Genomic DNA, 12,201 nt, shown 5'->3' on the forward strand with positions numbered 1-12,201 from the left:
ATATAAAATAACACATGATCATGGTAATCAATAACAGAGAAGTTACAAAAATCGGGGTTACTTCCATTTTTATTTCAGCCAGACATATAGGCACAGAATAGTTTACATAATGCCGTATATATGAAATAATATACATACTATTTACAACATATAAATACAAAATAAACATAATAATTTACAAAGATGGAAGATCAGATGGCAGCATAAGCAGGTCATCCACCTCCTCCTGCAAGGCCTCTGCTTTCTCTTTTATTAACATCTGAAAACAAAGTTAACATGAATGAACAAGTGTTTTCTTTTATACATCATCCAAAAATGGAATTCCTTTACTCTGAAAAAAAAAAAAAAATCTGATGTAGAAGGAAAAATGTACTTAATGTTCTGGGCTGCGTTTCTCAAAAGCATTGTGAGCCATGTAGAGACTATTGGTGGCAATGATTCTACGATTTGGCTTAACTCAGTCAGCTGGACTTGACGATTTGGCATGATCTTGGATTGTTTGGTTCTTTGAAGCTCATCCTGGACTTGCTGTCATAGCAACAGGTCTGTAAGCTTAAATCTGCTCAGGAGCAGGATTATTTCATGTAAACAGAATTCGATGGCATCTTTTTAAGCAGTGTTGATGCTTAAAATTTGTCCCAGCCACTGCCACTTTATTACAAGAGTTCCTAACTGAACCAGGGACATAAATACTAATAATATAAAAATGTATTTGAAAATAATCTTATAATGTTGTGTATAATACTATAGACACAGCCACTTCATTGAGAGATATATTTGTGATGGAATAATTACTTTATAATTTTATTGGAGTCTTGCACGCATGCTGTAAAGTTAATCTGAGCCGTGCATTAATTTGAGTGATGACGGATATATTTTCCGATATTATCCGAGTGGCTTGATGCAGCGCAGGAGATGCAGATAACTTGACTTTATTAATACTGTCACGTAACAAATCTGCTTCAATTTTTTTTTTAATTAAATTCATTGCCAATTACAACATTGAAATAAAAATGTAAAGGGTGTACAAATACTATAAAATTGTGAATATAAATAATTGGGAATCATGTTAAAAAAAAACATGATGCACATTTAATTTATCTATTATAACTTTTATGTTGTTTCCTTATAAGGTCCAGAATTTTTTTTAATTATATGATGTCCAATGCCAGCCAATCGCTGCATTGCTGATCATGGTTTTGAGTATCGATACATCTGCCCTCTTCAGGGAACACAGGAACGTGCAGTAATCTCAGATTTAATCCAGAATTGAATCCTTGTTTTGCATCTTTTTGAGGGGTGACAACCCTGACATACTTCATTATTTCTTTTTTGTGTGTTCCACAGAAGAAATAAAGTAATGTAGGTTTGGCTTGAGGATTAATACATGATGACAATTTTTATTTTGGATAAACATTTTGCATGTTAATATGGAAATATAATGATGCTATATAGTGCAATATTGTACTTACTTTCGCTGATGCAATTATTTGATTGGCTTGTCTCTTGAAGAGGTTTTCAATAGTTTGGACCAGAATTTGTGGATCTGCGTTGGCGAGATGTGCCAATGTCTTGTAACCAGCGTTATATAGCTGCTTAGCACGATGCTGAATGAAGAAGAACAAAATAAAAACACACAAACTGAGCTTTAAAGCAAATATTCTGGTCATAACTATTCTAGAGAAACTGAGCAGCAAGAACACACACCTCCATGACTCCACACACCTCCATGAGTGGAATGAGCTCAGCCTGCACACAGTAAGTCAATCTACGGGTCAGCTCTGAGAGAAGAGACTTATAGGCCCAAAACTCCTCCAGCTCCTGAAATGGACAGACAAGTCTCATAGCATTCGAATCAATAATTAACTGCAAGATAAGAGCAGATGTAGATATGTAGGCTGATATGTCTTAGGGCGTAATCACACCGGGCTTGTTTGAAGCCTTTGTTTTGGAACCTGGCACTTTTGTCTCCCTTAGTTCGATTCAATTAGGCATATATACGGGGGGAAAAAAAGTGAGTCTCTGCCCGCTTGAAAACAAACTCTGGAGTGTGAAATGTTGTCGAATGGCTCTTCACAAAACAGGTGCATTGCAAGAATGCGTTGATTCCCATCACAGCTAGGCAGATAAAGCCACAATAAGCCCATGGAGCTAACTTGTCAAACCATCTTGATGGATGATACTATGAGGAACATAAACAGGTGTACTCTGACCAATAAGAGGATAGTTTCACTCACGTGACTTACATTGCATAAACAATTTTGGTACGCTTTGAAACATTACCAAGAAGAACGTCTCATTAAAGGGATAGTTTACCCAAAAATGAAAATTACCCCATGATTTCCTCACCCTCAAGCCATCCTAGGTGAATATGAATTCTTCGTTAAGACGAATACAATCTGAGTAAAAAATATCCTGGCCTTTTCAAGCATTCTAATGGCAGTGAATGGCAGACCAAAAAAGTGCATCCATCCATTATAAAAGTAATCCACACGCAGTTCCGGGGGGTTAATAAAGGCCTTCTGAAGTGAATTGTTGGGTTTTTGTAAGAAAAATATCCATATTTAACACATTATAACGTAAAATATCTAGCTTCCGGCAGATCGCGTTCTGTATTCAACTTTCAAAAAAACGTAGCTGGCGCGATGATGACGTCGGACGTAGCGTGCACATTTTGAACTGCAAGAGGCATTACACTTTCTTCGTAAGTTGAATACAGAAAGCGGTCTGGCGGAAGCAAGATATTTTACGTGATAAAGCTTTAAATATGAATATTTTTCTTACACAAACCCATCGATTCCCTTCAGAAGGTCTTTATTAGAAGGCCCCCAGAGCTGTATGGAGTACTTTTATAATGGATGGATGCACTTTTCTGGGCTTCAAATTTTGGGCTGCCATTCACTGCCATATATAATGCCGATTTTATTTGTCTGACATAAGAATGTCATATACACCTAGGATGGCTCGAGGGTGAGTAAATTATGGGATAATTTTCATTTTTGGGTGATCTATCCCTTTGTTTCAAAACAAAGAAAACAATCTACAGGCCTGAAAAGCCCTTAAATGCTGCCTAGATGTGCCACAAACCTCAGTGAAGTGCAGCACGGAGGACCCGAAGGCAGAAGCCGAGCTGAGGAGAGTCTGAACAAAGCCTCTAGTCAGCTGGAACCTATCGGACACGTTCCACAGGTTTGTCTCCTTCAGTAGAGAGTACAGCACTAGTGCCAGATACAACCTATTCACTACCACAATGTCCACAGACTGAGACACAAGTAGAAGAAAGAGGAACAAACTCAATCAGTGTGAAATCAAATATAACAAATATAAAAAAAGAACGTTTCCCCTCAGAAACTTAAGTAGGGCTAAATGTAGATTTAGCGTTAACACTGCAAATCTTTTAAGAGAATTAGGATTTAAGTAATACTATATGCAATTCTCAGCTAATGATATCTTTCTTTTGAACTCTTTGGCTTATTATATCTAGGCTGTTTAATCCCAAACAAAACAAGGTCATGAATCGGCCATATGTATTCTGAAGCATGAGAGGAATGCTTTTTTTACTAACCTTCCTCACGCTCTGCCCCGCTGCCTTTCTAGCCACAAAACTTTCAGGCACTCCGACTGCAGTGGCCATCTTCTGCTCAGCAACCGACAAATTTGTAAACTGGTACAATGAAAAAAAATCAGATACACATCAGTTGAGACTAAGGAAGAGCACAATAATAGTCAACAAACACTGTTACACTGTTGTTGTTTTTTTAAATAAATTAATAATTGTATTCAACAAGAATGCATTGAAAGTAAAGACATTATAGTGTTACAAAAACAATCTACTTTAAATAAATGCTGTTCTTTTGAACTTTTTTATTCATTAACCTCTTAACAAGCGCCCCATTTTTGTGGAATTTTTTGAAAACGATATACCCAAATGAAAATGTCTGCAGCTCTTAAACCCTATGGTCTATATTCATAAACCTGGTCTTATTTTAAACTAGACACTTGAAATATTGCTACCCAAGAGTCATAATAACTCAAAGTAATATGGGAACAGAGTAATATACATGTAAATATACATGTAAGTGACTCACGTTTTTTGTTTTTTGTTTTCAATTAGGGAAAAAAATATTATAATTTAATGTTAAGAGCCTGAAAATAACTTAAATATAAAACTGAATGTCTAATCATGTCATGATTCAAATATGAGGATGATTCTCTCAGTAATGTAGCTTCTGTGAGCTTTTATGTCAAGAAAAGTCTAGGCGTCATTTCAAAAAGGCCATTTATTTCAGAACATTTGCTATTGTAAAGAGTAGTTTTTCATTCAAATAAATCTGCAATAAACTGCAATATACTACTAATTATAATGGATAAACAGTTACTGAAAAACTAAAGCAACTATTTACAGAGATTACAAAGTGTAAAAAACTCATTTAGCTGATGGGAAGCGTCAGTGACAGACTGCGCGCTCCACTGCAGTTGCGCCATGGAGAACGTGCAGCCAGCGCGCAAACAGTATTCACCAAAGCCTACTTACGCAAACTGCGCAAGATAATGCCTTTTGATTGGTTACTAAGTCCATCAATCAAACCTTTGTTGAAAAGGCATTGGCTGGGCACCGAGTGCCTTTATCCAACGAAAACCATGGGCGCAATGATTGACAGCTCACCAAGCCTGTAAGGTATGGAGTCAAAATAGGGCCACATATATCTGCAAAATAACACAATGTTTTGCAAACAAAAAATATGTTTTGCAAAAAAAAAAAAGTTTTGCAAAAAAATAATAATAATTTTGCAAAAAAAAATAGAATATTGAGAAAAAAATGCTTTTTTGCAAGTAAAAAAATAGTAATTGCAAAAGAAAAGTTACCACTGAGAGGAAAAATAAAGTTTAGCAAAGTAAAACTTGCAGCATTGACTTTGCAACACCTTTGCGCCGCTCCTTTAAATCTGCGTTTCCGTCATCCGTGCCTCTGAGGCGCAAGCTTTCCTTTGCGCTTCATTTTTCTTTGCGCCTCGCTTTGTCCCTGATTTGACGTGGGGGAGGAGTCAAGAGGTTGGGGTGTGTACATGGGTGTGTACAAGGGACGAAGGCGCGTCCTTCTCGTTACGTCAATCAATACAATCTGACTTAAATTTGGCCACTCGCCCTTGAGGCTGAGCAACTGTGCTGATCTCTCGCTGTCTCAATTAATTTGCCCAATCTCATTCACTTTCTATGCAGAGGATGATCCATCGATGTCTAGCATTCTGGTGTAAGGGTTATAAATACCCATGTTGCATGCATGCAGCTCTCAGCTATGTTAACTAACCAAACTACATCAGGAATCATTTCTTGAATCTGTCTGACACATCATCAGTGTTGGGGTAAAGTGTTACAAGTAGAGCTGTCAATTTAACTCATTAATTAAAAAAAAACACATGATTAAAAAAATGTATGCAATTAATCATGCCCAATATATTCTTGTGTTCAAAGACAGTTAGATGATATGCAGCAAAATGACACACAGAGGTCTCGAGATCCATACGGTCTGGGGCTCGCGCTGATGACTTAACGAGAAGGACGCGCCTTCGTCCCTTGTACACACCCATGTACACACCCCAACCTCTTGACTCCTCCCCCACGTCAAATCAGGGACACAAAGCGAGGCGCAAAGAAAAATGAAGCGCAAAGGAAAGCTTGCGCCTCAGAGGCACGGATGACGGAAACGTGGATTTAAAGGAGCGGCGCAAAGGTGTTGCAAAGTCAATGCTGCAAGTTTTACTTTGCTAAACTTTATTTTTCCTCTCAGTGGTAACTTTTCTTTTGCAATTACTATTTTTTTACTTGCAAAAAAGCATTTTTTTCTCAATATTCTATTTTTTTTTGCAAAATTATTATTTTTTTTTTGCAAAACTTTTTTTTTTTTGCAAAACATATTTTTTGTTTGCAAAACATTGTGTTATTTTGCAGATATATGTGGCCCTATTTTGACTCCATAGTAAGGCACTTCCTCTATATGATGCATCCCAGAAGAGTCTCTGATTGAAGGAGAGAGACGGGGGAGGGTTTAAAATACGTGGGAGAAGCCATTCTAGCAGGGGGAGTTTGCCAGACACGGAATAGAATCGATATTTCATTGAAAATGGACATGATTGATCACGCTAACTCAAAACTCTCTTGCAAACAACGGAGGATTTTTAGTTGTTTCCCTATTTTTTCGTTGTTTTGGATTAAAAAGTGGGATGCATTTTGAAGAATGGACTCTTACACAGAGATGTATGCGGGTGTTTATTGGATTCGTCCGATCTGATCTGAACGACAGGAGATGAAAGATGAGTAACGCTGATATTTTTCTAATGTTTACATGGCCGGTCCTTTAGTGTTTCATTTAACCCTTTCCTCTCTGGTGTATTTATTGCAAAAACAAGTTCAGAACATGAATCTTGAGTGTTTTAGCTTTCAAATGATGCATAGTTTGTGATAGTTGATTGAATATTTTGTATAAAACAAAAGTAGATAAAAGTACACACCCCCCCACTTCCGTCAACCCCCCCCGTCCACGAACCGGTGCGGGTTAAGAAGTTAAAGAATACTGAAAAAATGCATCATGGTTACCAGAAAAAATATTAAGCATCACAACTGTTTTCAACATTTATAATAATAATAATAATAACAATAATAATAATAATAATAATAATAATAAAAAAAAATTCTTGAACACCAAATCAGCATCATGTGATCATGTGACACTGGAGTAATGATGCTTGAAAACTCAGCTTTGCCATTCACAGGAATACATTTTATTTTACAATATATAAAAATATACAACAGTTAAAATTTTACTGTTGTTTTTGATCAAATTAATGGAGCCTTGGTGAGCATAAGAGACTTATTTCAAAACATAAAAAAATCCCCAAAATGTTGCACATTGTATAACTAAAACAGATTTAACCCGATGAAACATCTTACCAGTCTGAAGTAGATCATCCAATCTGGCTTGCATTGGTGCACCATGTCATATGGAGTAACCAGATACACTAAGTGAAGAAAACTATTGAGGAGTAAACCCTCCAGCCCCTTCGATAAGTCTCGGTACAGCAGATCGCAGTAGTTTAGGTCTACTGAACCTGAAATGGCAAATAATAATTTAAATGAAAAACATTACAAAAGGGAGGCTCTAAAAAAACAGTGATAAATAATAAAAACAGACAGTAGAAATTAACTGACTGATCTCTAAACAAGGTCATATTGCCACCCAGTGGTAAATGCATTAAATTCCTTCAGCCACACTCTATTTTACCTTTGAATGTTGCTCTCCCAAGCCTGGTGATTTGGAGAATGGTTTCATTATGTACATCAACAGAGGCTTCAATGAGGCTCTTCTGCTTCAAAGTCTCTATAGACTCCACTGTAAGATCCCACAAACTCCTCTCTGGACTGACCTGAGCATCCTGCACACTAAGCAGTGTGCCTTTCATGAAATCCCTCACTTGTTCTACAGTTGTAGTTATCTGAAATAAAAGGAAACAGTTTAGAGTTTGCAACTGTAGACCAGACATAATTTCTCATTCATTATTACATTAAAACATTGCACATACTTTCAGGCCGACGAGTGACAGGATGAGACTGAGGAGGCCCCTCCCTCCATCATGCAGCAGGTTACTATAACACTTCTCCATCGGTGCAGACAATAGATCTTTGGCCTGATGAACATTTTTATATAATTAATATAATATAATATAATATAATATAATATAATATAATATAATATAATATAATATAATATAATATAATATAATTAATATAATATAATTAATATAATATAATATAATATAATATAATATAATATAATATAATATAATATAATATAATATAATATAATATAATATAATATAATATAATATAATATAATAATATAATGCATATTTTTGTGTCCAAGTGCATAATTTCCCTTTAAAATAATTGGATAAATTCACAACATTTATCACTTTATTCTATAAAATAAAAAAATGTATTTAAATTTAAATAATGAATATTATTTTATGTTTTTAATCATATTAAACCCCCAAAATGTCAGGTGGTGCAACTGTCCAAACAAATGAACAGACTAAGAAAACTATTTAAAATGGTGTCTTAATAATAATAAAAATACTATGGCATCATTTTAGTTTGAAAACTTTCATATAAACACATTTGTATAAATATCAGTAGTTTTAAAGCTGTTGAGATAATTGGAAAACATTTTTCAAGCAATTTTTTATATTCTCAAATGCTGGTAAAAACTGCTAATTTCAAGCATGGGTAGGTTGGGACACTTTCCATGTCAGATGGTACAACTACAGTATATACATGCAACTATTTGGTTGTACTGCCTGACATAATAAAAGTCAAAAAATATATGTAAACACTGAAATGTTAAACAACTGTTTAAACACATGTTCATGGCTCAAAAATATGCATTACATCAGGTTTGAATCTGTATTTGTCAATGACCCATATTAACATATATCTGTGTGTTTTTTTTTGTTTTTTTTTACCATGTTTATATCTTTGTCCTGCAGGATCAGGATACTCTCACCCATGGCATCAATACCCGCTCGTCCTGCTCTGCCCACCATCTGTTTGTACTGACTTCTCTTTAAAAACTCTGCAGCTATATATGGGGACCTCAAAATCACCCTGAGAAGTGGTACATGCACAAGATTAAGAAACCCCTTTCAAGTATTTTTTCAATTCAGTTTTTAAAATCTCTTTTAGTCCAGGTTTGAGAACAATTTAATCTGGACCACTTGGGTTGGAAATGCACAGGCCTAGACAAACCTGCGTGCAGGGAGGTTGATGCCAGCAGCAAGAGTAGAGGTGCAGGTGAGGAGGCAGAGCACTCCTGAGGAATAGGCCTCTTCCACCAGCTTCCTCTCATCACTGGTCAGTCCGCTGTGGTGGTAGGCCAGGCCAAAGGGCACAGTCTTCTTTAGCACAGGACACAAGGATCCATTCCCATTGCTCTTCAGTTCACCCAGAAGTGTGGCTTTCTCTGCCTGCTTGTGTTTCAGAAACTCCCTTAAAAAAAGCAGAGGTTTAATTTAATGTCAATGACAAAAAAAAATGTAAAAGCACTTGAAGGACTTTAAAGGTCTACGCACTTATTTAAATACTTGCAGATCATTCCAGCTAGATTCTCACAGTTCTTCTTGGTGGCACAGAAGATGAGGCAGGACTGCTGCGGGATGACTTCAGTAGCCAGAGCTATGATGTGGTCAGGGTCCATCTTCTGCATTCCACTGGAGTACTGGGAAAGTCAATCGCACAAAAGTTCAATGAGCTAAGCAGATCAATATCTTATTGAGTAAAAGAATTTGGTATTGAAGAATACCTTGAAATCCAGGAGTCGTGAGAAACTGAAGCATGTCTCTTCCTTTGGTTCAACATCATATATGCTATCTTTTATTTTTACATACTCTTTCAGCTCAACCTACAGAATAACCAGTTAGTTATTTGAATTGAGTTAATCAAACTCAAAGACTTAAATCACAGTCACACAGAGGTCATTCTTACAGGCCGAAAGTCATTGGTGTAGTTTTCAGCATTCAGGAAGGTCTGAAGATCTCCCACATTTCCTAGTGTTGCACTCATACCAATAATTTGAGTTGACTCTGTGTGGAAACAACAACGGGGTTATCAGAATCGGTAAGGAGTGACCATTACAGAGGTGAAGTATATGTGTGAGTTTAAGAATACTCACTGCTCATGTACAGAATCTTTGATAAAGTCATTTCAAGAATTGCTCCCCTGCTCCCATCACCAAGCATATGGAGCTGAAAATAAAAAAAAAGATACATTCATTTAAAAAGCTTATTTTACACTACCAGTCAAAAGTTGTTAGAAAAACATTGTTAGAAAAATAAATTCTGCTAAAAAGTATTACGGTTTCCACAACATTATTAAGCAGCACAACTGTCGCTTAAAGAAGAAATATATCTTGAGCAGCAAATCAGCATATTAGAATGATTTCTGAAGGTGTAATGATGCTGAAAATTCAGCTTGGTCATCACAGGAATAAATTACAATTTCAAACATATTAAAATAGAAAATAAAATTGTATTTAAATTGTAATAATACTTCACAATATAACAGTTTTTACTGCATTTTTGATCAAACAAACAAAGCCGGGGTAAGCATAAGCATTAAAAATCTTACCAAATCAAACGAAACCTGTATCAAAACTAAATCAAAACACAATTGGTTTTAGAAATAATATTAAATACTTTAATAATACATTTGTGGTACACACCTCATCCACAACAACCAGGCCAATATTCTCTAGACGGTCATTTTCAATCAGTGAATTGACAAGACTGTGTCCCTTCTCAATGGTTGTGATGTACACAGAGTTTTTATTTCTTCTCTTGACTGGAGGAAACTTCCCTTTACTGCCAGCATACTCCTCGACCATGAAGTCCAACTCAATTCCAAAGCTAGACAACCCTCGAACCTAGAGGCAAATCAGTGCATCATACAATGATACGTGGATTAATCCAAAACTGCTTAGATAATACATAAATCGTGCATAAATACATACCTTTTCCTGAACCAAGGATATGTATGGCAAAATAAGCAGGGCATCTTTCTTTCTACACAAGAGCTCTTTAAATATGAGAATCTCTGCCACTAGAGTCTTTCCTCCACTTGTTGGTAAAGAATAAATTAGATTTCTCCTTTTTTGCACCGAATCCAGACTCAAACACGTTTTCTGCCACTCTGAAAGCAAAAGAGAATATAATATAATAATAGAATTAAAAACACTGATTTACCAGCTGCAGATGAAAGAAAACCAAAATGGAGAGAATGTGAAACACTTACCATACAAGTCCTGGATTCCCTTCAACCTCAAAATAAGATCTTTAACCTTGGATGGGAGACCAAAAAATGGGCCCAGGTCTCCCTCAGCTGATATGGACTCCATAGCCTGCATGGCAAAACTCATTTCTTCCGTCATCACAGCTTCCTTTTGTTGTACTGTCTTGGAGACGGTGCTGGATGTTGCTGCATTATCTATCAGCACTTTCTTAAGATGATCTTTCATGCTTCTTCTGGCTTTTGAGGGTGGCTTGTTGACATTGAGATCTGCATGATTGACAGCTGGCCTGTTCACCAAATCAGGGGTAGAGGTGTTATGTGCACCTCTGGAAGGGCTTTTGTGCGGGGTTGTGATCGCTTTTTGAAATTCAAGTTGAGAGCTTGGCAAAGCTCTCGGTGGTGAGTCTCTGAAATCCTCTGCTAAGATAGAGTCTGAAAGATCATCCTCACATGGGTTTGGAGTCTGCTGATCACGACACTGCCTCATCTGGAGCTCCACATCTTCAAGCTTAGCCAGAAAGGAGCTGTCACCCACAATGCTGTCATAACCGTCAAATAAGTCCTCGTTGTCACTGCAGCACTGGTCAAAAACAGAAAAGCCATCAACATGATTGAAAGTTGAAACGTATATCTTTCAATGAAAAGAAAGAAGAGGCTGCTTACCTGCTCTGTGCCTTTATTCTCAGCCATGTCTTCTCTGGAAGTGCATTTAGTTGATGTGAAACTGGACCGCTTCTTGGCTGGAGCGATGTGACTTCTTATGCTATCCCTTGATCTTTTTCTTGAGGACGAAGTGTTGCGTTTTACCACAATGTCGTGTATGTGGTTGTCAGAATACATTTCTACCGTAAAGATACTCCTCACTGAGATTACAGCATTGTGTGATATTACTGACGCGGGGTCAGTAACTGACAACAGCAACAAAGAGCCAAAGCTGTTTATTCATCCATTGCAAATCTGTATCATAGCGAGGAAACGTTAACTAACCTTAGTCAGTCCATGAAAAACCCCAACCCTAAACAAATAACTAAATATATATTGTTGCATAAAATAACGCTGGAATACTGAGCGACGATACAGTAACTAATGTTTACCAAAAAATGAAGACTTTCGAAAAGCGGAATGTTGGAGATAGCCAATGGAAGTTCGCCTTTGGACCACGTGACTGTTAAAGTGTCGAGACGAGAAAAAGTAGAACAAAAGTCCCTTTAGAATGCAAAAAATATCCATATATCATATTTTACTTCCACTAATTCTTTATTATTGAAATGTTATATCCACTTTTTAAAAATGCATTTAAACGTAATCTGTCTGAAAAAAGAGTTGCAAAATGATCAAAAACACTTGTAAAATCTTTAACACTTC

General features: G+C 36.5%; 1 protein-coding gene across 1 annotated transcript; it reads right to left on the reverse strand.

Annotated features, from left to right (window-relative positions):
- Positions 1 to 51: 51 nt before the first annotated feature.
- On the reverse strand, positions 52 to 11,988 carry helq (helicase, POLQ like). The gene is made up of 18 exons (XM_079835299.1): positions 11,500 to 11,988; positions 10,840 to 11,416; positions 10,559 to 10,737; positions 10,271 to 10,471; positions 9,722 to 9,794; positions 9,535 to 9,632; positions 9,353 to 9,451; positions 9,123 to 9,268; positions 8,800 to 9,039; positions 8,517 to 8,658; positions 7,578 to 7,682; positions 7,280 to 7,490; positions 6,949 to 7,106; positions 3,566 to 3,664; positions 3,088 to 3,261; positions 1,708 to 1,821; positions 1,473 to 1,607; positions 52 to 259 (listed from the first exon to the last, which is right to left on the reverse strand). Exons 1-18 carry the CDS (start codon positions 11,674 to 11,676, stop codon positions 176 to 178), a joined length of 3,012 nt encoding a protein of 1,003 aa, XP_079691425.1. The 5' UTR covers positions 11,677 to 11,988; the 3' UTR covers positions 52 to 175.
- Between the last annotated feature and the right edge of the window lie 213 nt (positions 11,989 to 12,201).

This window comes from Gobio gobio (assembly GCF_949357685.1).
Source record: "Gobio gobio genome assembly, chromosome: 14".
Classification (NCBI taxonomy): domain Eukaryota; kingdom Metazoa; phylum Chordata; class Actinopteri; order Cypriniformes; family Gobionidae; genus Gobio; species Gobio gobio.

What these genes read in the sequence shown, in the direction of transcription:
- helq (XM_079835299.1), bottom strand. Translation starts at nt 11,676, where the DNA reads ATGTATTCTGACAACCACATACACGACATTGTGGTAAAACGCAACACT. An exon ending in AAAGATTCTGTACATGAGCA is followed by an intron (nt 9,633 to 9,721) that starts GTGAGTATTCTT and finishes GTTTCCACACAG; the next exon opens with AGTCAACTCAAATTATTGGT. An exon ending in CACGACTCCTGGATTTCAAG is followed by an intron (nt 9,269 to 9,352) that starts GTATTCTTCAAT and finishes TGACTTTCCCAG; the next exon opens with TACTCCAGTGGAATGCAGAA.